This window comes from Phyllostomus discolor, chromosome 3, assembly GCF_004126475.2.
Source record: "Phyllostomus discolor isolate MPI-MPIP mPhyDis1 chromosome 3, mPhyDis1.pri.v3, whole genome shotgun sequence".
NCBI classification, from domain to species: Eukaryota; Metazoa; Chordata; class Mammalia; order Chiroptera; family Phyllostomidae; genus Phyllostomus; species Phyllostomus discolor.
Genome location: NC_040905.2, coordinates 197,244,808 through 197,268,738, shown reverse-complemented (window position 1 = coordinate 197,268,738; position 23,931 = coordinate 197,244,808). Strand labels below are relative to the sequence as shown.

General features: G+C 46.0%; 1 protein-coding gene and 2 long non-coding RNA genes across 6 annotated transcripts in view; 1 reads left to right on the top strand and 2 right to left on the bottom strand.

Moving 5' to 3' along the window:
* Window positions 1-18,797, bottom strand: part of LOC118499775 — a 31,449-nt gene extending 12,652 nt beyond the window's left edge. The window contains exons 1-2 of the long non-coding RNA XR_004902308.1: window positions 18,783-18,797; window positions 3,283-3,468 (exon numbers count right to left, since the gene is read on the bottom strand). This is a non-coding gene — a long non-coding RNA (uncharacterized LOC118499775). The remainder of the gene's footprint in view (window positions 1-3,282; window positions 3,469-18,782) is intronic.
* LOC114514121 (allergen Fel d 4-like) overlaps window positions 612-23,931 on the top strand; it is a 35,676-nt gene continuing 12,356 nt past the window's right edge. Inside the window, exons 1-7 of one of the 4 annotated variants that reach the window (XM_036022066.1) lie at window positions 612-794; window positions 16,483-16,619; window positions 17,388-17,461; window positions 18,163-18,273; window positions 18,601-18,702; window positions 18,812-18,926; window positions 19,877-20,073. In XM_036022066.1, the coding sequence (XP_035877959.1) occupies window positions 699-794; window positions 16,483-16,619; window positions 17,388-17,461; window positions 18,163-18,273; window positions 18,601-18,702; window positions 18,812-18,926; window positions 19,877-19,886 (645 nt within the window). In that variant the 5' untranslated portion in view covers window positions 612-698 and the 3' untranslated portion in view covers window positions 19,887-20,073. Of the gene's footprint in view, window positions 795-15,958; window positions 16,120-16,482; window positions 16,620-17,387; window positions 17,462-18,162; window positions 18,274-18,600; window positions 18,703-18,811; window positions 18,927-19,876; window positions 20,074-23,931 lie in introns of those variants that run through there. The other 3 variants (XM_036022065.1, XM_036022068.1, XM_036022067.1) reach the window with 3 other exon arrangements.
* Window positions 3,707-15,859, bottom strand: LOC118499779. The gene is made up of 3 exons (XR_004902312.1): window positions 15,844-15,859; window positions 14,797-14,806; window positions 3,707-3,982 (listed from the first exon to the last, which is right to left on the bottom strand). It is a non-coding gene; the product is annotated as an uncharacterized LOC118499779 (long non-coding RNA).

The following is a 23,931-nucleotide window of genomic DNA, read 5'->3' as shown; positions in this document are numbered from 1 at the left end:
TCACATAATTGGCTTTCAGATTTCACGGTTAAATCTAGTTCCAAATGGCATCCTTTTATGGCATCATCTATTTTTCTCCTTTTTTACTTTTTTCTGGAATTAATTTTTATTGTATTTTTTCCATTACAGTTATCCCTCTTATACCTCCCATTCCTGTCACAATCACCACACTTTGTCCACATTCATGAGTCTTTTTTGCCTGATCCCTCTACTGCTTAACCCTCCCCCCGGGCCCTGAGCTGTCAGAGTGCTCTGTCTCTATGGGTCTGTCTCAATTGTGCTTGTTAGTTCAGTTTGTTCATTAGATTTCACATATGAGTGAAATCCTATGATATTTGTCTTTCTCTGACTGGCTTGTTTCACCTAGCATAATATTCTCCATGTCTATTCATGCTCTCACAAGGGGTGAAATTTTTACATTTTACAGCCAAGCATCCACTGCTATTTTTTTTGAAGGTGTGTTTTAAGTAATTTCAGGTCACTAAGTAGATCTGGAAGACATGAGATGCCCAGGAACAGTCTTGGCCTCCCATCAATGAATGCAGACTGTCCATGCAGTGGGAGGGGTTGGTGAGGCCCGGTGGACAGAAAACTGGGCCCAGAAGGAATATAAAGGCAGAGGCATGGGGCACAGAGCCGCCATCAGGGAAAGACTCACTCCCAGTGACCCTCACTGAGTCGCTGTTGTCCCTCCCAAGATGAAGCTGCTGCTGCTGTGTCTGGGGCTGACCCTGGTCTGTGCCCACCATGGAGAGAACCATGACGTCGTGACAAGCAACTTCAACATGTCAAAGGTAGAGTCAGGGAAGCAGGGAGTTTTGAGTTTGGGGGTGGGTTGGGGGACTCTGAAGTGAGGTTGCCCTCCCAGAGAGTGAGGGTTTTTGATGTTAGACAAAGGGGGTGGTTTCTGACCTTGGACCAAGAGCAGTTGTAGCATGTGGAAAGATGACAACCCTTGGGGACCTCCATTCTCACTGCAGGGACTGTGGAAAGAGCCTGACGTGGGGTGCCAATCGACCTGAGTTCTAATGCCACCTTCACATCACCACTCTGAGTCCTGGCCCAGGGGATAGAGTTCAAGGAGACAAGGTTCATGCAGTGTCCTGTCTCTTCTTTTCTCTCCCAGTCATTTTACTGATTATTTGCAGATTTCCGGGGAGTGGTATACCGTTCTCTTGGCCTCAGACATCAAAGAAACCATTGAAGAAAATAGTGTTATGAGGGGTTTTGTGGAATCCATCCAAGCCTCGGACAACTCTCCTATGGAGATGAAATTGTATATAAGGTAAGTGTGGTCTTATTCACTTGGAAAAGGGAAAACAGAAATCCGAGTACAGTCTTGAATGACTAAACACACACACACACACACACACACACACACACAGAACATACACATGCAAATAAACACATACTTTGTGGGCCTGTGTCCAAATCAGAGTCCCTTATCAGGCACTGATCCGAGACTTGAGGATATTGCTACATCTCTAGATTCAGAGGTGAGAACTGGTGACAGAAATAGGTTTAAATGGGAGTAGAGGACGTGAGAGGCAGAGGGGATCAGAATCATAAGTAGTGTGACAATATAGTTTAGGTTAAGAGCATAGGATTGGGGATCAAGAGCCTGGCTCTCTCTTAAAAATATTTTTTTATTCATTGTGTGACCTGAAATTTTCTCTCTTTCCACTGCAATTTTCCCTTGGGTAAAAGAGGACGATAATAATTCTATCTTCTGTTTTTTTTTTCTTTTTGAGGACTGAGTGAAGCAACGTTTGTAGTTATTTATCTGAGATGCTGGCACCTGTGAGCCCATTATCTAGACCGGCAGCTGTAGTAATAGTAACAGTGCAAAGCAGTGGGGGAGTAATGGTGATATTGGTAGTAGACTCTTCCTTAAAGTATCAAATAAAGTGAAATAAGATCAATAAAACCTGTTCCAAATCTTTACCAAAAATGTTCAACAGTTCTTTAGAGTCAGACACTCACGGGAGTGCGAGGGAGCCAGCTCCATCAGTACCTGGTGGGCATCGGCTTATTCTGTTTTACAGGTTTAACGGAGAGTGCGTTGAAACTACTTTGATTTGTGAACCAACCCAGAATGGTGTATGCAATACTATCTGTGAGTATACCACAAAAAGTCTTTGTAAATTCTCCTTCCAACTGTAAGAAATTTATGAAACCCCAGTTTCCTTGGGATCTTGATCAATTCCTGACCAACACTTACACAGGTAATATAATGCAGGCCATCTGATAGCTAGTACCCTTTGTTAGGGAGAAGCTTGTGTGCAAAAGCCAGTACCTGCCACATAAGACCATAGGATAGGATGGAAATTAGGTCACATGTACCACTGGCAACAAAATAAAATGGGCAAAACCACCAAACCAAAACAAAAAACAATAACCGTAAATTGTCAGGAGAGGCTCATTCTCTGCCCACTCTCCGATGATTCCTGGTGTTCACTGACACAGCGCATTGCTTGGGTAGAGTGCTGGGGGTGAGATGCCGGTGGGCTTCCAGACAGGACAGAGACACATAGTAGGCAGAGAAGGCCGAGAGAGGTAAGTGAGCCTCAGGGAGGATGGCAGAGGGGAAGCTACCACTGTGGATGAATTATTCTACCACTAGCGGCCACTGAACAGTGGTGGAATTTCTACCACTAGTCAATTCTGCCCTTAGAAGTCACCACATGACACCCAGAAATATGCAAAGAGAAGGCCTTAGATATCACTCTTTGTCTTCTCCAGGATATACACTTGAATTTGTTCTGTAAAAGGTTATAGGAAGAGTTTCCCTTGCTTCCCATGGACCTAAAAAGTTCTGACCTGTGTTCTCTTACCTTTACAGATGCTGGGTTTGCTACAATGACCCTACTTGAAGCAGACTACAGTGACTATCTTATTTTTCATGTCATTAACTTCACCAGTCAGGAAACAGCCAACGTGATGATGCTCTATGGTAGGGTATATTTATTCTGACACTCACCTTGGGATGGAGAGACAAGGGAGAAAAGGAAACCTAAAAATGAGTAGTCCTCCCATCTTCTCCTGGGCCACCTGTCCTCCCCCAAAGAGAGGTGCTGACCATGGGTAACCCCCAAGCTCGGAGGTGATAGGAAGGTGATGAAATTACTCACTGTGCAGAAGGACACCCTAAGATGTCAAAGTCAAGACAGGAGACAGCCCCTCCATCCCTTCTGCCTAAGCACCAGTCAGTGCCATCCATCCCCATCATCTGTCCCCCTGTCCCAAGGGCCTCCATGACCAACACAAAGTCACAGCCGTTACTGTCACTCTTCCCACAGCCAGAAACCCAGATGTGAATCCACAAATCAAGAAAAGGTTTGAGGAACTTTGCCAAAAGTATGGAATACCGAAGGAAAATGTAGTGGATCTGACCAATGCTGGTAAGCTTAGCTCCTACTTCCTAAGTCCCCGTGTTACTGACTGGAGAAAAGCAAGAGAAGGTAACACCTCCAATGGGGCCCTTCTGTCCTAGAAACTAATTTGGTTTCTCTCTGGGAAATAAGGGGCTTCTGGTTGACTGTGCTCTGTTCTGTCTCTGTAGATCGCTGTCTCCACGCTCGAGGGAGCCACGGAGCCCAGGCCTCCAGGTTGGTGCTGTCTGGGGGGATGGGGGAAGCCCAGGGGTCCCTGCCCTCCAAAACCAGCAGGGCTTGATGCCCAAAGGTTAGAATACACACATTAGGTAAGGAAGCTTGTGGGGTGAGCTTGAATTTGGAGTTGGGAGTGCTGGTTGAGGAGCCACCCCTTCATGAGCTTTAGAGCAAATGGTCTCAGGATTGAAGGAACAAACAACGATGTGCCCCTCACAGGGTCACTGTGTGGATATCCTGCTGCTGAGCAGGCCTCAGGAACTGATAATCTCCTAAAGTCATTAACAGTTCAAATGTGAAACAGGGCAAGAGTACCAGGGTGTGGGTGTCAAACTCCAACACACCTCTGGGATTTGTCCATCTTCCAAGGCCTCACCCTTGGTATCACCCTCCCATTTCGGGAATACCATCTTCCTTTGTTCTCTGCACATCCTTAACTTCTGCCCTAGAAGTGAGCTCTCTGACCTTCCCCTTGTCCTACCCCTGGAAAATAGGCCCTGAATTTCCTCCTGTGTTTCCTCCCTCAGCTGTATTGTGGGGCTTTATTCAGGTAACATTTGGGAAAGTCTTAGAAAGTATGGCTTGCATAAAGGCAGCATTTAATAATGGTAACTATGGTTGTTGCCATTTTTTCTTGACTTATCAAAACTTGTGCAACAACTTTAATGCTGAGGATGGTAGAAAGCAGCCTGGGGTCCTCCACTGAGTCCTCTCTGTTTTTCACAGACTCAGTTTAGGGAAGGGCAGGATGGGAACAGTCATAGAAAAAGAAAAATCATTGTCCCATGCCCCTCTTCCCCCTGTTCTGGCAAGTAGCCTGGGTTCGAGAGCAGGCTGTCAGCTATATCTTCACCACTTTTCTCTGTAGTGGAAACTCTGTCTGTCCCCAGTTCAATCCAGGTAGTGCTAATGAGTTTCTGGGTGCTCTCTCCCATGTGCTTATTTAGTGACAAGTGAATGCTTCCTTCCATGGTCCCCATGTCATCCTGTGACAAGTTCTGTGACCTGATTTCCAGCACTGTCCTCAAGAAAGGCATTATCTCTGAATCTTCAGCTTCTTTTCAACGTGTCTAAAAAGGCCTCATCAACTCACCAAGAATCAAAGGTTTTCTCCAAATTTGTGACTCTATGCCATACCTGGGAGAACTCTACATTGAATAACAGTTTCTTCTACCTGGTCAATAAATCACGTATCTTGCAGTTAGTTGTGTGACTATCTGTGTGTAGGTGAGACACTAAGAGCTGACAGCAGGCCCACGAGGGGCTCCTTGGCCCTGTGCCCATAATGCTCCTCTGGCCTCTCAGAATCTCCCTGGGTTTCAGGATTCTCCCACCTCTGGAGTCATTCTGCATCCTGTGAGCGCTGCCTGCCCTTTGATTGGCCTGTTTCTTAGTGACCCGATAAAGCAAATTAGGAATTGCCCCAGGGTTTACCCTATCCTGGAATTCTCCTTCCCAGGGCGTCACTGGCAGATAGATGCTCTGAGGGTACCAGAAGAGTCAGGTGTCAGGGCCCGGCCTCCTCACGTGGCTTCTCTACACCCCCACATTAGGAGGGAGTGGAGGTCGGAAAACCTCCCTCACCACCACTGGTATCTGCTGTGCACATCTTATGTGAGATGCTAGTGTCCCTAGGTGTATGAGAATATAAACATCAATTCAAATTAGAGTGAAGAACCCTTCCCATTCTGTGCTGATGCCCTGTTCATAAACAGTGCCCTTGCCAGGCTAGGCTACCTTGAGTATTCTCACTGACATCGAGGCTCAGGACTTGAAAAACATTGTTTTCTCCTGGGTATGTTCCACTTAGTCTTACAGCCATAAATGGTGATTGATATTCCTTGGGAAGGACTACTCCCCCCGACAGCCCAAGGGCCATTTGTACATGATTTCACTATGTCTATGCCACTGATAGTCCATTTACTAACAGATTTCATGAGCAGCAACATTAATGGGAATTATCGTCAACAAGCTAAGAAGAATGTAGTAGGTCCATATTAGCATGGTGTGATCTCAGAAACTGCTTGTTGAAGAACAGATACATGCAGCATGACACCATTCACATAAATGGTAAATAACACAGAGAACAACCAGAAACATCATTTATGGATTCCTGTGTGTGCAATCATGCAGTGCTTCTCAGAACCTGCACACAAATCACCTGGGACCTTGATGAACTGCCACTCTGAGTTAGCAGGTCTTGGTGGCGCCTGAGTCTCTGCTTTCTAACAGGCTCCCAGAGATGCCAGTGCTGTGCGGCCTTGGGAGGGGTGTCTCTGGTGAAGGGAAACTGTCCTTCTCACCTTCTTCTGTGCTTCAATGCCTTGGATTTATTGGATTACTGAGGACCATGGGTGGTGGGACCTCAGCTATATCCCAGAGTCCCATAAACTGTAAGGCATTCTCATCCACAAGTGGTTGTTGAAATAGGTGTTTCCATGGAGACATGAGGGCTGGCACCTCCTATACCACTGTCTTGTTCCTGTCACCCAGATTGGTTATTATTTCATGTAAAGGCACACATGGAGAAAGACACCGACTTTCAAACCTGTGTTTTGATTTTCTAGAGTATCGAATAAAACCAGGATGAATGAAAGCTATGGCAAAATAAGCTTTCAATGGGAGTGACCCTACTGCATCTTGATGCACTTTGCTCAGGGATTGGAGGATCAAGGTCTCAGTCAAGTCCCATTGGGTCTTTTCTACCATGACATTTAAATGATCTGTCTTTTCTTTTTTTTTTTTTAGTTCTGTATCAACCTATCACACCACTGTCCATTAATGCGTTCTGAGGGTTGGAAGTACACTGAGTTGGTTAAGGAAAGAGAATCAAACCTGTTGCAAAGAGCACCACAGGAGAACTCCCAAAGTCAGGACAGTGTGAATGGGATTACTCACTAGGTCACACATGCTCAGTTGCGTCTGAGAGTTCACTCTGCCTGAGCATCAGAAATACAGTGAGGAAGCTCTGGTCTCGGCCTCCAGCTGGACGGGAGACATGGGTCCTGCATTAGTTTCCTGATTGAGCTGGAACAAGTCACCAGGAACTTAGAAGCGAAAACAGCCAGTTTATTGTCCTGCAGCTCTGAAGGTCAGACACCTGACCCGCGGTCCCTGGACCAAAACCAATGAGCCCCGTGTCTGTCAGTGTACTCACATCACCTTCTGTGTCCTTTCTCAGAGTTTTAAAATTTTGTCCTTGGTAGCTTTCTAGTGTATTCTTGGTTGTTAATTCCTATTTGTTTCACCAGTTTCTTGGTTTCACAGTGTAGAATATTTAAGTTTAGAATTAGCCAGCTGGACTCAGTTTAGAGGACCCCAATTTTGTTGGCAACTTCCAAATGATCACATGGGGAAGGCAAGTGAACACATGCCTTCTTCTCTCCATCAGGCCTGAGCAGGGCGTGGGCCTTGGCCACGTCAGTCTTGTAGAGCTTCCTCACAGCCTGTTTGGCCTGGTGCTTGTTGGCCTTGACACCCACAGTGAACACAAGTGTGCCGTTGTCTTCCATCTTCCTCATGGCTCCCTCGGTGGAAGGGGGACAGAATGATGGCAGAGTGGTCAAGGTTGTGTTTCCTGGGCCAGACATTAATGCTGCCTCCTGAGGCACAGTGTTTGACTGTGACAAGGTCATTGGCATGCAGATCTTTGTTGTGTGTGGCTTTTTATGCCTTTCAACTGTGCTTTCTTTGCCTCCAAAGCCTTCACTTTGGCTTTGGGTGTGCCTTTGGCTGTGGCTTTGGCATTGGAGGGGGCAGGAGCTTCCTTTTTCCATGTGGGCACCATCTTCATGAAAAGGCTGTTTGTTTAGTTGACGCTTAGTTATTACCACAAGTCTTTGCTGGTATAGAGAAATGCGATTGATTTTTATAATATGAATACTTTAGCAACGTTGAAGAATTTCTCAATAATTATAATGAAATTCGGTCCAATAGTTTGTGGAGTCTTGGTTTTATACCTATACAATCATAGTATTGCAAAGAGTGGGAAAGTACCTGCTCCAATACTTAGGCTTCTCTCTGTCTTTTTTTCTCTTCTCCTTGTAACTTTAGCCAGAACCTCTAGGGATGCTTAAATATTGAAACCATACTTTCAGTACCTGAAATTGGTACAGAACTAAGGCCCATTCCACTATTTTCGTATTGCCTATGAGCTGAGACATTTGCAATCAACATGATATGAGGAACACTATTTTCCACTCTAGTGGAGTAAATTTTCAAGACTTTTATTAAAAAAAAGGAATCCATTTTTCTTAGGAATAGATCTGTATTTCCAAAAAGAAAAATTGTAGTCAATGTTCTATTTGAATTTTATCCAAAAATGTGGACATATTCTTTCTCTATTATTGTGTCAGTACCTACATAATGCCCTAATTTTGCCTCTTGTCCTGCAAGACGTAAAATGCTGGTATTTCCCACCCAGCCTGACAGAGAAGAACTTTACTGGCCCCTTCTCTGTACCCTGGCCTTTCCTGTGACCACTCTTTGCTGTGGTGACTTGTGCAGCACTGTCCCCCAAGTACACGAGTTTGTCAGATTGAGTCCCACAGGGCGCCTTCCATAAAGTGAACATGAAAGTATCTAATTGTGAGATTCGGGAGATATTATTTTGAAAGAATTTATTTATGTATGTTTTGAGAAAGCAGAAGGGAGGAAGAATGTGAGGGAGAGACACATCGATGTGAGAGAGAAACATGGAACGGTTCTCTCTGGTTCATCCTGACTGGGAAAGGAACCTGCAACCCAGGCCTGTGCCCTGACCTGGAATCAAACCAGTGACCTTTTGCTTGGCAGAACAACACCCAAGCAAGTGAGCCACACTGGTCAGGGCTCAGGGAATGTTTTTAAGTTGCCCTCTTACTGCTCTCCTTGAATGACTTCAAGCTGAATGGAGGAAGCCTAGATAAATGTCAAATAAACTTCCAGTGTAAATGTCAACCCAGGACACCCTGAGGTCATCTGGAATTTTAATATTGACAAGGGAGGCTCCACATCTCCCTTCCCAGCTTCAGACTCTCTGCCAGCTGAGCCTCTGGTTTCAGGAACACTCGACTTGAAACCATCTGCTCCTGGAACCAGGCCCATCAAAAAGATACCAGTGTTGGGGTTTTTTAAAATATATACATTTTATTGATTAGGCTATTATTTTTGTGCCACGTCATTCCATATCTTCCCCTCCACCCTGCACACATCCTCCTACTCACATTCCTGACCCTCCTTAGTTCATGTCCTTGGGTCCTACATGTAAGTTCTTAGGCTTCTCCATTTCCTATACTATTCTTAACCTCCCCCTGTCTGTTTTCCACCCACCATTTATGCTACTTATTCTGTGTACCTTTTCCCCATTCCGCTCTTCCTTCACCTGCTGATAACTCTCCATGTGATCCCCATTTCTGTGATTCTGTTCCTGATCCAGTTGTTTGCTTAGTTTTTTTATTCGGTTTGGTTGTTGATAGTTGTGTTTCTTGTCATTTTACTGTTCATACTTTTGACCTTCTTCTTTTACTTAGAAAAGCCCCTTTAACATTTCAGATAATAAAGACTTGGTGATGATGAACTCCTTTAACTTCAGCTTCTGTGGGAAGCACTTTATCTGTCCTTCCATTGTACATGATATTTTTGCTGGACAGAGTCATCTTAGATGTAGGACCTCACCTTTCATGACTGTTGAATACTTCTTTCAGCCCCTTCTTGCCTGCAAGGTTTCTTTCGGGAGCTCAGCTAATAGTCTTATGGGAACTCCTTTGTAGGTAACTGTCTCCTTTTCCTTGCTGCTTTGAAGATTCTCTTCTCTTTAACCTTGGCTAATGTCACTATGATGTGCCTACTTGCGTCCAAGTTTTTGGGACTCCTTGAATTCCTGGACTTCCTGGAAGTCTATTTCCTTTGCCAGATTGGAGAAGTTCTCCTTCAATATTTTTCCAAGTAAGTTTTCAATTTCTTGCTGTGCCTTTTCTCCTTCTGGCACCCCTATGATTGGGTGTTGGAACATTTAAAGTTGTACTGGATGTTCCTAAGCTTCTCCTCATTTTTTTGAATTCCTGTTTCTTCATTCTGTTCTGGTTGAATGTTTATTTTTTTCCTTCTGGTCCAAACCATTTATTTGAGACTGTGTTTCCTTCTCTTCACACTTGGTCCCCTTTATTTCACTTTTCATAGTCTTTTTTCCCTGTATTTTGCAATCACACTCAACCATTTCTGTGAGCATCCTGAATACCAAGCAGTTTGAATTGTGCATCAGAAAGGTTAGCTATCTCTTTATCACTTAGTTGTACATTTTCTGTAGCTTTGATCTGTCCTTTCATTTGGCCCATATATTTTTGTCTCAGTGCACCTCTTACATAATAAGGGAAGGAGCCTTAGGTTCTCTCTAGGGCAGGGCAAACCAGGGCACTGTGCTGTGGTGCTGTGTATGTGTAGGAGGGGCCCAAGGGGGAACAATGGGGACTGCTTAGCTATCCGCCAGCTTTCAGTCATTTCCCTGTCTACCCACAGGCACACTGGGTTCTCGTGGTGCTGATTCCCCGGTGGCTGGGTTTGCGTACATTCTTGGACTCTGTGGGTCTCTCCAACGAAGTCTCCTGTGACGCTGGGAGTGTCTCTCCCTGCCACAACCCCCACAGGCTTTTCAGTCAGATGCTTTGAAGCTTTATTTGCCTGTGCTGGAACTCTGGGTTTGGAGGTTTGTCTCCCTCACCAGTTGTTCCTCCCAGTTTATGTGCACACAAATGTGGGACCGCCTACTCAACCAGCCTCCACTCCTACTGGTCTAAGAACAGCCACCATGTCACGAGTCCTCTCTGTCTGGCTACCTGTGTCTGTCCCTCCTTCCACTCTGGATGAATGTTTGTTCTATAACTCTTTGATTGTAGGACTTCCATTAGGTTTGATTTTCTGGCAGTTTTGGTTGTTTTTTCTTTTTAAATTTGTTGTTGTCCGTGTTTTTTCTTGTGTGATGAGGCTGAGTGTATGCACCTATACCTCCATCTTTGGCAGAAGTTAGAGTGTACAAGTTTTATGCACCTGTCATGTGTCTGTAAAATCTTGTGCTGAGTTAAATAGGTCTCTGCCCAGCAGAAGATACCAGCATTGTTCTTGAAAGATTGTTAGCTCTTCTGAAACATTGTTCTGTTGTTCACAAACTCTTTATGATGATTCTGATGGGCTCCTTGAAGAATGGGCAGTTGCTGGCTGATCCCTTGGTAAAGAAAGACAAAGGAGGGGCATGCCAGTGTGCTGAGGAGAGTCTGCCCCAGGGGAAGACCTGGTCAGCAGCTCTGACAGTGACGGCCCAGCTCCCCAGCTCTCTACAGCTGCCTTTGGTTTCCCACCTGTCTGTTATACCTGCCTTGTAATACACACAATGTTCCTCAGACCCCTGTGAGCCCTGCCATTTCTGGACTCTGTGTGAGATACTCAGACCCAAGTACCTGCATGTTCCACACCCTCATGACATTCAGACCCTGTGTGTCACCTCACACATAGGACTCCTCTGAAGCCCAGATGTTAGGCAGTGATCTTTCCCCACCTTCTTTGGCCTCTCACATTTATTTCTTTCCAACCTAAACCCACTAACCTGAACGTAACTACAATGAAGCCAAGGAGTTGATTTTATTGCATCAAAGGGAAATACCTGTGAAACGGTGCTTAGCTCCACCGACATAGGCTCCCCATGGGCATTGGCTTCATCATTGGGTTTCCCTGACCTGCACAGGAAAGCCTGGGGACTTGTTTGACTAGTGACATGGGAGTGGAAGTTGCCCATGGATTTTTTAAAGCTCTCAGATGGTTCAAAAGTGCAACCAAAGTTGAAACACATCCATGTAAGGATGGGATGGGTTGGTTTCACTACTCTCTAAAGGAGAATCAAGGAACTGGAGCCAGGGTGATGGGGTGTCTCTAGCTGCCCCAAACAGCACTGTGGGTGTGGGTGGTTGCAGGTGAATGATCACAGATTGGCCCGGGTACTCAGAGAGACTCCAGGGAATGGCTTAGGTCCCGTCACAGTCAACCTCTCCAATGCTCTGGGCTCATATGTATCTCCAATGTATTTGGATGGGTACCTGGGGTGGGCATTACCTGGAGCCTGAATTCACGCTCTGAGGACATCTGTGGGAGGGCTGTGGTCTCTTGGTGGCTGAGCATGGGTATGGCAAGTGCCTTCTTCCCGGTGCTGTATGAAGGAGCCAGGTGTCCTGAGGCTGAGACTGAGTTGGCACTAAGAGACCATGGGCCACATTGGGAGGCCTCTTTCAGAAAGCCAGGGACTTGTGCTGGCTTCCCCAAACTCTCTGCTGGCAAAAGAGGTGAGGTAGGCACAAAGCATGAAAGAAAAGGGAGCCCAAGGCAGCAATGGGGAAATGGGGAAGTATGAGGCTACCATGGGTTTCCCCAAGGGGATGCTTTTAGCACACAGGTGTCTCTGGACATTCGCCGGAGTTGCAAAGTTTAGAGTTAGGGCCTGGATGGGCCCTGTGTTGGCAGGACCTGCAGCTAGTGGGTGGTTTGTTAGAGGTAATGCTCCAAACGTGTCTGGGAACCACAAGATTTTGGGTATGACAACTCAGGGACCATCTGGGTAAGTCTAGAATCTGAACCAGAGTCTTGTGGTCATCTAGGATCCAGCTGGATGTGTGGGGATGCTTTTGAGTCCTCACTTAGACCCAATCGACTTCACTGCCTTTAGGGACTTAGGAAGCAGCAGCTGTCATAATGGCCCAGGGCTTATCCCAACCTCCTCTGTGGGCCCTGTGTCAGTGCAGGGCTGGGAAATCATTAGCTCTGTCTCCCAAAGACAGGCATTTCCCTGACTAATGTCACAAATGAAAAATCACGTTCATAAAAATTAGAGGTTCCACATGCAAATGCTAAGAGTAAAGTTATTTCCTATTGTTAACAGTAGCTTTGCTGAGGTACGATCGACATTCAACTGCACATATTTAAAGTATACGACTCACCCTGACCACTGTTGCTTGGTGGGTTGGGGGTTGGTCCATGGGTCTAAAGGTTTCTGGTTCAATTCCCAGTCCCTTCCCCTCTCCTTAATAATAAATAAATAAATAAATAAGTCTTTAAGAAAAGTAAGGTATAAAATTTGATAAGTTTGTACCGGGAGATAACCATGAAACCATCACCATTGTCAGGATAGTGAGTTTACCCATCATTCTCTGTAGTTTCCTCTGGGCCTTTGTGATCTCTGCTTCCTCCCCATTGTGCCACCCATCACCCCAGGCAACCACCAATCCACTTTCTGTGTCTAGAGTTTGCATTTTCCAGACATTATAGAAATACAGTTATCAGTATGTACTTTCCTGTTGGTCTGGCTATTTGCACTCAGCATGATTATTCTGAGATGCTTTCATGTTGTGTTTATCAATAACCTGTTCTTTCCTTATTGTTGGATCCTGTTCCCATGGATGGGCATACCACCAATTATTTACCCATTTCTGTTGATGGACATTTTCTTGGTCCTAGTTTTCAGCTATTGCAAATAAAGTGCCTTTGAACATCACTTACAAGTCTCTGCATGGGTACACATTTACATTTCTCTTGGGTATAGGTTCGAGTGGAATGGCTGGGTTACATAGTAGGTCTATGTTTAACTTTTGTAAGGAGGTGGGCAACTTTTCTGGAGTGACGGTACCATTTTACATTTCCATCAGCAGTGAGGGAGACTTCCAGTCTCCATTTCTGCCCCAACACTTGGTAGTTGAAGTGTGAAAAATTATAATGCATTCTAGAAATCCCAAACTTCCCAACAGTTTCCTAGAATCTAAAGAGAACACGTTAAGTGCCTGCGTGAAAACAGTAAACTGTCATGATTTCCACAGAAAGCTTCACACATTGCTTCTTCGTCACCTATCACCAACCTGGTTGCTTTGTGTTCCACAAGCCTGTGATGGTTTTCTTAGAATATCAGAGACACGAACTCCTTGGCTGATGATTCTGAAGTCCTGCTGTTGTGTTTGGAATATAACTCACATTTTCTACACATATGTTTGAAAATGTTGCATTGCTTTTGTTGAATTCAAACATAAGTTGTTTCCGAAACAACTACCAAAAACTTTACATTGAGTGATACAAATATTTGATGAATATTGGGCATTAAGAATTGAAAACTGGGTGGAGAGCATGCTGTGACATGTGCCTTCCTTTTTCTGGGTGCGCTCTCTCTCTCTCTCTGTGTATACAAAACACTGAGATATTGCTTCACCTGCACAGAGGGTCCTGACTGGACAGAGAGAAAATGCAGAGAAGGGCATGAGGGATGGGGAGTGTGCTGCATGCAGAAAGGATTGGGTGGGTGGGAGGGGTCTTCTCCCAGCACAAATCTACAGGCGGAAGCTCAGCTGCACTCACCCATGCAAGAGAGAAGTCAAGGACAAAAGCATGTGCCAGTGCTGGGTGTGTGTGGGGAGAGGGGTGCTGGGGGTCTGTTTCTGCCTGCTTCAGTCTCCCCCACCCACACCCTGGTCACATGCTCTTCAGGCTTCAGTGCAGAGTGGGGTTCCAAGTGGGGCCCAGGGCCAGCTAGGACAAGTGGCCAGAGAAGGAGGGAGGTAATCACACCTTGGAGTCTGCTGTGGGACACTGAAGAAGCCTGCTCAGTGCACACATCCTTGGGCTCTGGCTGACCCTGTCCATCCTACCACCCTCCCCACCCTGCCCAGGAATGGACTGGGATCCAATTGTCCTGGCGATACTGGCCCATTTCTCATTTTCTCTTGAGGCACACAGTAGGAGTGCCCAGAAGCAGAAAGTTGCAATAGGGTGGTATGATGGGGATACAGAGTCAGAGTGAGGGTGACAGGGAGGGGGATGGGACAGATATGGTGTGGGCAACAGCAGCATATGGCCCTCTCTCCTCAGGATCATGGCCCAGTCCATCTTGCAGACCTGGTTTCTAATAGGCTGTCACCTGTTCTTGGAGACAATCAACAAGACACAATGCAGTGCACAGCCTTTGCCACTATTTGTCAAGCTCAGTTCCACTGGCTCAGAGGCAGGATAGCTTCCAGCCTGTCCATGGTGTCTAAGGTTGTACAGACCTCAAAATACCACTGATTGGGTATCCATTGAAGTAGGCAGGACCACACAAGGGGCTGGAGGACTTTCAAAGCAGGCCACAGATGGGATGCCAGAATTTCTAGGTTCACTGCCCTGTGTCCAGCTCCTCCTGTGACACAGGCATCTTTCTGGTTTGGCGTGCAGAAACAGACCAGTAGCACAAGGCATTAGTGACCCATTGCTTTTGAGAAGCCTCAGCTGTGGGCACAGAAGCCTCAGTCACAGCATTCTTCTCACCAAGAAGCCCCTCCCCACCTGCTCTCCACATCTGCACACCCTGCCTATAGTTCAAGACCCCTGCCTGTCCCCAAGACTCACCTTTCCAGGAATCGTTCTCTGACCCCACCAGCCCAGCAGTGCCAGACATTAGTCTGAGGTTTCTACACACACTGTCCCATTGAGTCCCTACAGCCATCTATAGACAGGTAGGATTGACCCCACAAGGGGACACTAAGGCTCTGAGAGGTTCAATTTGTCCTCATGGCATACAAGGGACAGAGATAGGAAGGAAGCCCAGGTCTGTGTGAATCCAAAGCCTGTGTTTGTAAGCACTTTCCATGTGATAGCCCCTCCCAGGCAGCACCCCCTTTCCTGACCCACAGTGGTCCAGACTTGGTCCCACCCAGCTGGGTTCCTGCATCAGCTTGTGGAAAGAAGTGTGTGTATGGACAACGTCTTCCATCTCTCCACTTCTGCCAGAGACCTACGGCATATGGCGAGGTGCATGTAGTGACTAAACATTTGTTCCTTCATTGTGGTTGAATCAGACAACCAGGAAAAGGAGTTAAAATGTGCTCAATAAAAGACACTGTACTTTCCATACATTATTATACCTAGCCTTATTCTTATTGGCGCTATTAGAATGCTTCGTGATGGGTACTGTCATCTTTGGTAAACACAGTTTCTTTGTTTCTGAGGCTGGTTATGATGGAGTGACTCACCCACTGCCTCCCAGCGTGTGAGAGGTGGAAGCTGGGTAGTCCACACACCCCATTTTCCAGTGGTGTCCATTCTCGCCACACATAATTGGCTTTCAGATTTCACGGTTAAATCTGGTTCCAAATAGCAGCCTTTCATGGCTTCCCCTATCTTTTTTTGTTTTGAGTGTGTGTTTTGTGTAATCAGATCACTAAGTAGATCTGGAAGGGATGAGATGCCCAGGAACAGTCTTGCCCTCCCATCACTGAATACAGAGAATCAGGGAGTGGGAGGGGTTGGTGGGGCCCTGAGGACAGAAAACTGGGCTCAGAAGGAATATAAAGGCAGAGGCGCAGGATCGCAGAACCACCGTCAGGGAAAGACACATTCCAGTGACCCTCACTGAGTCAGTGTTGTCCCTCCCGAGATGAAGCTGCTGCTGCTGTGTCTGGGGCTGTCCCTGGTCTGTGCCCACCATGAAGACAACCATGACATCGTGACAAGCAACTTCGACATGTTAAAGGTAGAGTTGGTAGAGTCGACATGTCTAGGGAGTTTAGACTTTGGGGCATTTTGGGGGATTGTGAAGCCAGGTGACCCTCCCAGAGGGTGAGAGGTTTTGATGGTAGACAAAGGTGGTGGTTTCTGACCTTGGACCAAGAGCAGTTGTAGCATGTGGAAAGATGACAACCCTCGGGGACCTCTGTTCTCACTGCAGGGACAGTGGAAAGAGCCCTACGTGGGGTGTCCATCGACCTGAGTTGTAATGCCACCTTCACATCACCACTCTGAAGCCTGGCTCAGGGGATAGAGTTCAAGGAGAGAAGGTTCATGCAGTGTCCCGTCTCTTCTTTTCTTTCCCAAACATTTTACTGATTTATTGCAGATTTCCGGGGAGTGGCATACCATTCTCTTGGCCTCCGATGTGAAGGAAAAGATAGAAGAACAAGGTAGCATGAGAATGTTTATGGAATCCATCCAGGCCTTGGATAACTCTTCTCTGTTAATTATATGTCATAAAAAGTGCGTATGGTATTTTTACTTGGGGAAAGAAACTAAATATGGTCTTGAAGCTTTACACACACACACACACACACACACACACACACACAATACAAACACACAATCATGCACATTCCTGTGAGCATTCACATTGTGGGCCTGTGTTTGAAAAATAAGCCCTCATCACACACTGATCCTCCACTTGAGCAACGTGAAGATTCTCTAGATTCAGAGGTAAGAATTGCTGATAGGAATGGGTTTAAATGACAGTACAGGAGGTAGGGGCAGTGGGCATTGGAGTCCTAGGAGTGCGACAGAGTAGTTTAGGTAAGAGGGGATGGAGAGCCTGGCTCTCTTGTGAAACTATCTCTTACTAGTTGTGGGACCTAGAAATTTTCACTCTTTCCACCCCAATTATCCCTTGGGTAAAAGAAGATGATCATAACTCTTTCCTATAGGTTTTTTTTCCTTTTGTGTGTGAGAACTGAGTGAGGCAATGCTTGTACAGCATTTATCTGAGATGCTGGCACAGCTGAGCCCTCAGCCAAGTATCTAGACAGGTAGCCGCAGCAGAGGTGAGAGTGGGAAGTGGAGGAACAGTGATATCAGTAGTTGACTCATTCTTAAAGTAGCAAATAAAGTGAAACAAGGGAAATAAAAGCTCTTTCAAAGTTTTACCAAAGGTTTTTCAATACTTCACGAAATGGGACACTCAGGTTACAGGTGGAGTGGGAGGGAGCCAGCCCCTCAGTATCTCACGGGCACCACTCAGCTCATTCTGTTTCACAGGATCAACGGAGAGTGTGCTGAACTGACTTCCATTTGTGATGAAACAGAAGAGGAAGGTGTATATAGTGTTTCCTGTAAGTATACATTTAAAAAGTCTCTGTAAATTGTACTTCCAGCTGCAAGAAACTTACTAATTCCCAATGTCTTTAGCATTGAGATCCCTTTCTGTCTCATGCTCTTTAGGTTCTACACGTGAGCCATGTAATACCCAAGTTCTCTAATATTTGGGGAACCTTCTTTGTAATACTCAGGGCCTGGCACATAGACCATGAGAATAAGATGGCAGTGTGGTCATGTGTGCCACCGGCAACAAAAGAAAACTGGCCCAGAAAAATTTAAATTGTTGGAGAGCTTCTGATTCCACGTCCACCGTGAGGACTTCTGGTGGCCATTGCCACAGAACCTTGTGCAGACAGGGTGCCAGTATGTAATACCAGCGGGGCTCCTAGACAGGACAGAGACACACAGTCAGCAGACATGGCCGAGCGAGGTTGGTGACCTTCAGGGCAAATAATAGAAGGTCAGTTGCAGCTGTGGCTGTTTTTCCTACCACTAGAAATCCAGGTACCACAGGTTTCCACTTCTACCCTTGGAAGTAAGCAGATGATGCCCAGGGGGCAAGTGGAATGCTTACATATCACCTTTACCTCTTCCAGGATTTGCACTTGAATGCAAAGTGCAAAGAAAATGTTTTGTGAAAGAAAATAGGTAAAGAGTTTCACTTGCTTTCCCCGGACCCTAAGAAGTTCTGACCTGTGTTCTGTTTCCTCCACAGATGATGGATACAACAAGCTTTACATAAGTGAAGCAGACTACAATGACTATCTTATCTTGTATCTCATGAATTCCAATAAACAGAAAAAAACCCAAGTAACGGCGCTCCTAGGTAGAGTATTCTGGTGCTGATTCTCCCTTGGAGAGGGCTGTAGATAAAAGACTTCCCTAGTCTTCTCCTGGGCCCCCTGTTCTCCCCCGCAGAGAGGTATAGACTGTGGGTAACCCCCAGAATATGTGGTGCTGGGTAGGTGATGAAATCTCTCACTGGCAGAAGGACATCCTAAAATAGCAAACTCCAGACAAGCAACAGCCCCTCCCTCCCTTCTACCTAAGCACCAGTCAGTGCCATCCATCCCCATCATCTGTCCCCCTGTTCCAAGGGCCTCCATGGGGGTCCAACACAAAGTCACAGCTGTTACTGTCACTCTTCTCATAGCCCGAAAACCAGATGTGAGTACACAAATGAAGAAAAGGTTTGAGGAACTTTGCAAAGACCATGGAATCCCGAAGGAAAACATTCTGGACATGGCCAATGCCAGTAAGTTTAGCTCTCTCTGGTTTCCTCTTGCTAACTCCCTGTGTTACTGATTGGAGAAAAGCAGGAGAAGGTAACAACACCTCCAGTGGGCCCCTCTGTCCTACCATAGAAACTCATTTGGTTTCTCTCTGGGAAATAAGGGGCTGCTGGTTGACTGTGCTCTGTTCTGCCTCTGCAGACCCCTGTTCCCATGCCCGAGGGAGTCACGGAGCCCAGGCCTCCAGGTGGGTGCTGTCTGAGGGGGCGGGGGCAGCTCAGAGGTCCCTGCCCTCCAAAACCAGCATGGCTTGATGCTTAAAGGTTACAATACACATGGTTGGTGAGGAAGCTGGTGGGGTGAGCTTGAAATTTGGAGTTGGGAGTGCTGGTTGAGGAGCCACCCCTTCATGAGCTTTAGAGCAAATGGTCTCAGGATTGAAAGGAACAAACAACGATGTGCCCCTCAGGGGGTCACTGTGTGGATATCCTGCTGCTGGCGAGGCCTCAGGAACTGATAATCTCTAAAATCATTAACACTTCAAATGTGAAACAGGGCAAGAGTACCAGGGTGTGAGTGTCAAACTCCAACACACCTCTGGGATTTGTCCATCTTCCAAGGCCTCACCCTTGGTCTCACCCTCCCATTTCCGGGAATACCATCCTCCGTTGATCTCTACACATCCTGACCTTCTGACCTGGAAGTCAGCTGTCTGATCTTCCCCTTGTCCTACCCCTGGAAAATAGGCCCTGCATTTCCTCCTGTGTTACCTCCCTCAGCTGTATTGTGGGGCTTTATTCAGGTAACATTTGGGAAAGTCTTAGCAAGTATGGCTTACATAAAGGCAGCATTTAATAATGGTAACTATGGTTGTTGCCATTTTTTCTTGACTTATCAAAACTTGTGCAATACCTTTAATGCTGAGGATGGCAGAATGCAGCCTGGGGTCCTCCACTGAGTCCTCTCTGTTTCTCACAGACTCAGTTTAGTGAAGGGTAAGATGGGAACACTCACAGAAAAGGAAAAATCATTGCCCAATGCCCTCCTTCCCCCTATTCTGGAAAGTAGCCTGGGTTAGACAGCAGGCTGTTGGCTGCATCTTCACCACTTTTCTCTGTAGTGGAAACTCTGTCTGTCCTCAGTTCAATCCAGGAAGTGCTAATGAGTTTCTGGGTGCTCTCTCATGTGCTTATTTAGTGCCCAGTGAGTGCTTCCTTCCACGGTCCCCATGTCATCCTGTGAGAAGTTCTGTGACCTGATTTCCAGCACTGTCCTCCAGGAAGACATTATCTCTGAATCTTCAACATCTTCTCAACGTGTCTAGAGAAGACTCATCAAGTCACCAAGAACCAAAGGTTTTCTCTATATTTCCAACCTCCTATGCCATACCTGGGTGAACTCTGCCATGAACAACACTTTCTTCTACCTGGTCAATAAATCACGTATCTTGCAGTTAGTTGTGTGACTGTCTGTGTGTGGGTGAGAGACTGAGAGCTGGCAGCAGGCCCGTGAGGGTCTCCTGGGCCCTGTTCCCATAATGCTCCTCTGGCCTCTCAGAATCTCCCTGGGTTTCAGGATTCTCCCACCTCTGCAGTCATTCTGCATCCCTGTGAGCACTGCCTGTCCTTTGATTGGCCTGTTACCTAGTGACTCGATAAAGCAAACTAGGAGCTGCCACAGAGCTTACCCCTTCCTGAAATTCTCCCTCTCAGGGCGTCAGTGACATATAGATGTCCCGAGGTTGACCAGGAGAGTCAGGTGTCAGGGACCAGCCTCCTCATGTGGTTCTTACACCCCCACATTGGGAGGGAGTGGAGGTTAGAAAACATCCCACACCACCACTGGTATCTGCTGTGCACATCTTATATGAGATGCTAGTGTCCCCAGGTGTATTAAGAATATAAATATCAATTCAAATTAGGGTGAAGGACCCTTCCCATTCTGTACTGATGCCCTGTTCATAAAACAGTGTCCTTGCCAGGCTAGGCTACCTTGAGTATTCTCACTGACATCAAGGCTCAGGACTTGAAAAACATTGTTTTCTCCTGGGTATGTTCCACTTAGTCTTACAGCCATAAATGGTGATTGATATTCCTTGGGAAGGACTACTCCCCCCGACAGCCCAAGGGCCATTTGTACATGATTTCACTATGTCTATGCCACTAATCGTCCATTTCCTAACAGATGTCATGAGCAGCAACATAAATGGCAATTATCGTCAACAAGCTAAGAAGAATGTAGTAGGTCCATATTAGCATGGTGTGATCTCAGAAACTGCTTGTTGAAGAATAGATACATGCAGCATGACACCACTCACATAAATGGTAAATGACGCAGAGAACAACCAGAAACATCATTTATGGATTCCTGTGTGTGCGATCATGCAGTGCTTCTCAGAACGTGCACACAAATCACCTGGGACCTTGATGAACTGCCACTCTGAGTTAGCAGGTCTTGGTGGCACCTGAGACCCTGCTTTCTGACAGGCACCCAGAGATGCCAGTGCTTTGTTGCCTTGGGAGGGGTGACTCTGGTGAGAGCAGTCCGTCCTTCTTACCTTCTTCTGTGCATCAATGCCTTGGATTGTTTTGTCTTACCTGGTTGGCGGGGCCTCTCAGTTGTAATCTGGATTCCCATAAACTGTAAGGCATTGTCACCCACATGTGGTTGTTGAAATACGTGTTTCCATGGAGCCATGAGGGCTGGCACCTCCTATGCCAGTGTCTTGTTCCTGTCAACTCAGATCAGTGATTATTTCATCCTAAGACAAACATGGAGAAGGACATTGAATTTCAAACCTGTATTTCATTTTCTAGGATTACGAATAAAACCAGGATTTGAATGAAAGTTATGGCAAAATCAGCTTTCAATGGGAGCAATGCTACTGCTTCTTGGTGTACTTTGATCAGGGACTGGAGGGCCAAGATCACATAAGTGTCATTGGGCCTTTTCCATCATGACATTTAAATGCTAAGTCTTTTCTTTTTTTTTTTTTTAAGTTCTGTATAACTCTACCATCAGCTTCCTGTCCATCAACACATTCTTAAAATCAGAAATACACACTGAGTTGGTTAAGGAAAGAGAAACAAACCTGTTGCAAAGAGCACACAGGAGAACTCCCAAAGCCAGAGTAGTGTCAATGGGATTACTCACTGGGTCACACATGCTCAGTTGCGTCTGAGAGCTCACTCTGCCTGTGCATCAGAAATACAGTGAGGAAGCTCTGGTCTCGGCCTCCAGCTGGACGGGAGACATGGGTCCTGCATTAGTTTCCTGACTAAGCTGGAGCAAGTCACCAGGAACTTAGAGGCCAAAACAGCCAGTTTATTGTCCTGTAGCCCTGAAGGTCAGACATCTGACCCGTGGCCCTGGACCAAAACCAATGAGCCCTGTGTCTGTCAGTGTACTCACATCATCTTCTGTGTCCTTTCTCAGAGATTTAAAATTTTCTCCTTGGTAGCTTTCTAGTGTATTCTTGGTTGTTAAATCCTATTTTCTTTCACTAGTTTGTTTGTTTCACAGGGTAGAATATTTAAGTTTAGAATTAGCCAGCTGGACTCAGTTTAGAGGACCCCAATTTTGTTGGTAACTTCCAAATGATCACATGGGGAAGGCAGGTGAACACATGCCTTCTTCTCTCCATCAGGCCTGAGCAGGGTGCGGGCCTAGGCCATGTCAGTGTTGTAGAGCTTCCTCACAGCCTGTTTGGCCTGGTGCTTGTTGGCCTTGACACCCCCAGTGAACACAAGTGTGCCATTGTCTTCTGTCTTCTTCATGGCTCCCTCGGTGGACAGGGGGACAGGATGATGGCTGAATGGTCAAGCTTAGGTTTCCTGGCACAGACATTAAGGCTGCCTCCTGAGGCACATGTTTGACTGTGGAGATGTTGGCACACAGATCTTTGTTGTGTGTGGCTTTTTACACATTTCAACTCTGCTTTCTTTGCCTCGAAAGCCTTTGCTTTCGCTTTGGCTTTGGCTGTGGCTTTGGCGTTGGAGGGGGCAGGAGCTTCCTTTTCCTTGTGAGCACCATCTGTATGAAAAGGTTGTTTGTTTAGTTAACGATTAGTAATTATCATGAGTCTTTGCTGGTATACAGAAATGCTACTGATTTTTGTCATTTCAATACTTTAGCGACGTTGAAGAAGTTCTCAATAATTTTAATCAAATTAGTCCCAATACTTTGTGGAGTCTTGGTTTTATAGGTATACAATCATAGTATTACAAAGAGTGGGAAAGTACCTGCTCCAATCCTTAGGCCTCTCTCTGTCTTTTTTTCTCTTCTCCTTGTAACTTTAGCCAGAACCTCCAGGGATGCTTAAATATTGAAACCATACTTTTGGTACCTGAAGTTGGTACAGAACTAAGGCCCATTCCACTGACTGTTTTCGTATTGCCTGTCAGCTGAGACATTTCCAATCAACACGATACGAGGAACACTATTTTCCACCCAAGGGGAGTAAGTTTTCAAGAATTTGATTATTTATTTACAAATAAACAATCCATTCCTCTTAGTAATACGTATTTCAAAGAACATAATTGTAGTCAGTGTTCTATTTGAATTTTATCCAAAAATGTGGAAATATTCTTTCTCTATTATTGTGTCAGTACCTACATAATACCCTAATTTTGCCTCTTGTCCTGCAGGACGTAAAATGCTGGTATTTCCCACCCAGCCTGACAGAGAAGAACTTTACTGGCCCCTTCTCTGTACCCTGGCCTTTCCTGTGACCGCTCTTTGCTGTGGTGACTTGTGCAGCACTGTCCCCCAAGTACACGAGTTTGTCAGATTGAGTCCCACAGGGAGCCTTCCATAAAGTGAACATGAAAATATCTAATTGTCAGATTCAGGAGGTATTATTTTGAAAGATTTTATTTATACATGTTTTGAGAAAGAAGGGAGGGAGAAGTTGAGGGAGAGACACATCGATGTGAGGGAGAAACGTGGATTGGTTGACCCTAATATGCATCCTGACTGGGAAAAAATTCTGCAATTCAGGCCTGTGCCCTGACCTGGAACCAAACCAGTGACCTTTTGCTTGGCAGGACAACACCCAAGCAAGTGAGCCACACTGGTCGGGGCTCAGGGAACGTTTTTAAGTTGCCCTCTTACTGCTCCACTTGAATGGCTTCAAGCGAATGGAGGAAACAAAGATGTCAAATAAACTCCCAGTGTAAATGTCAACCCAGGACACCCTGAGGTCATCTGGAATTTCAAGACTGACAAGGGAGGCTCCACATCTCCCTTCCCAG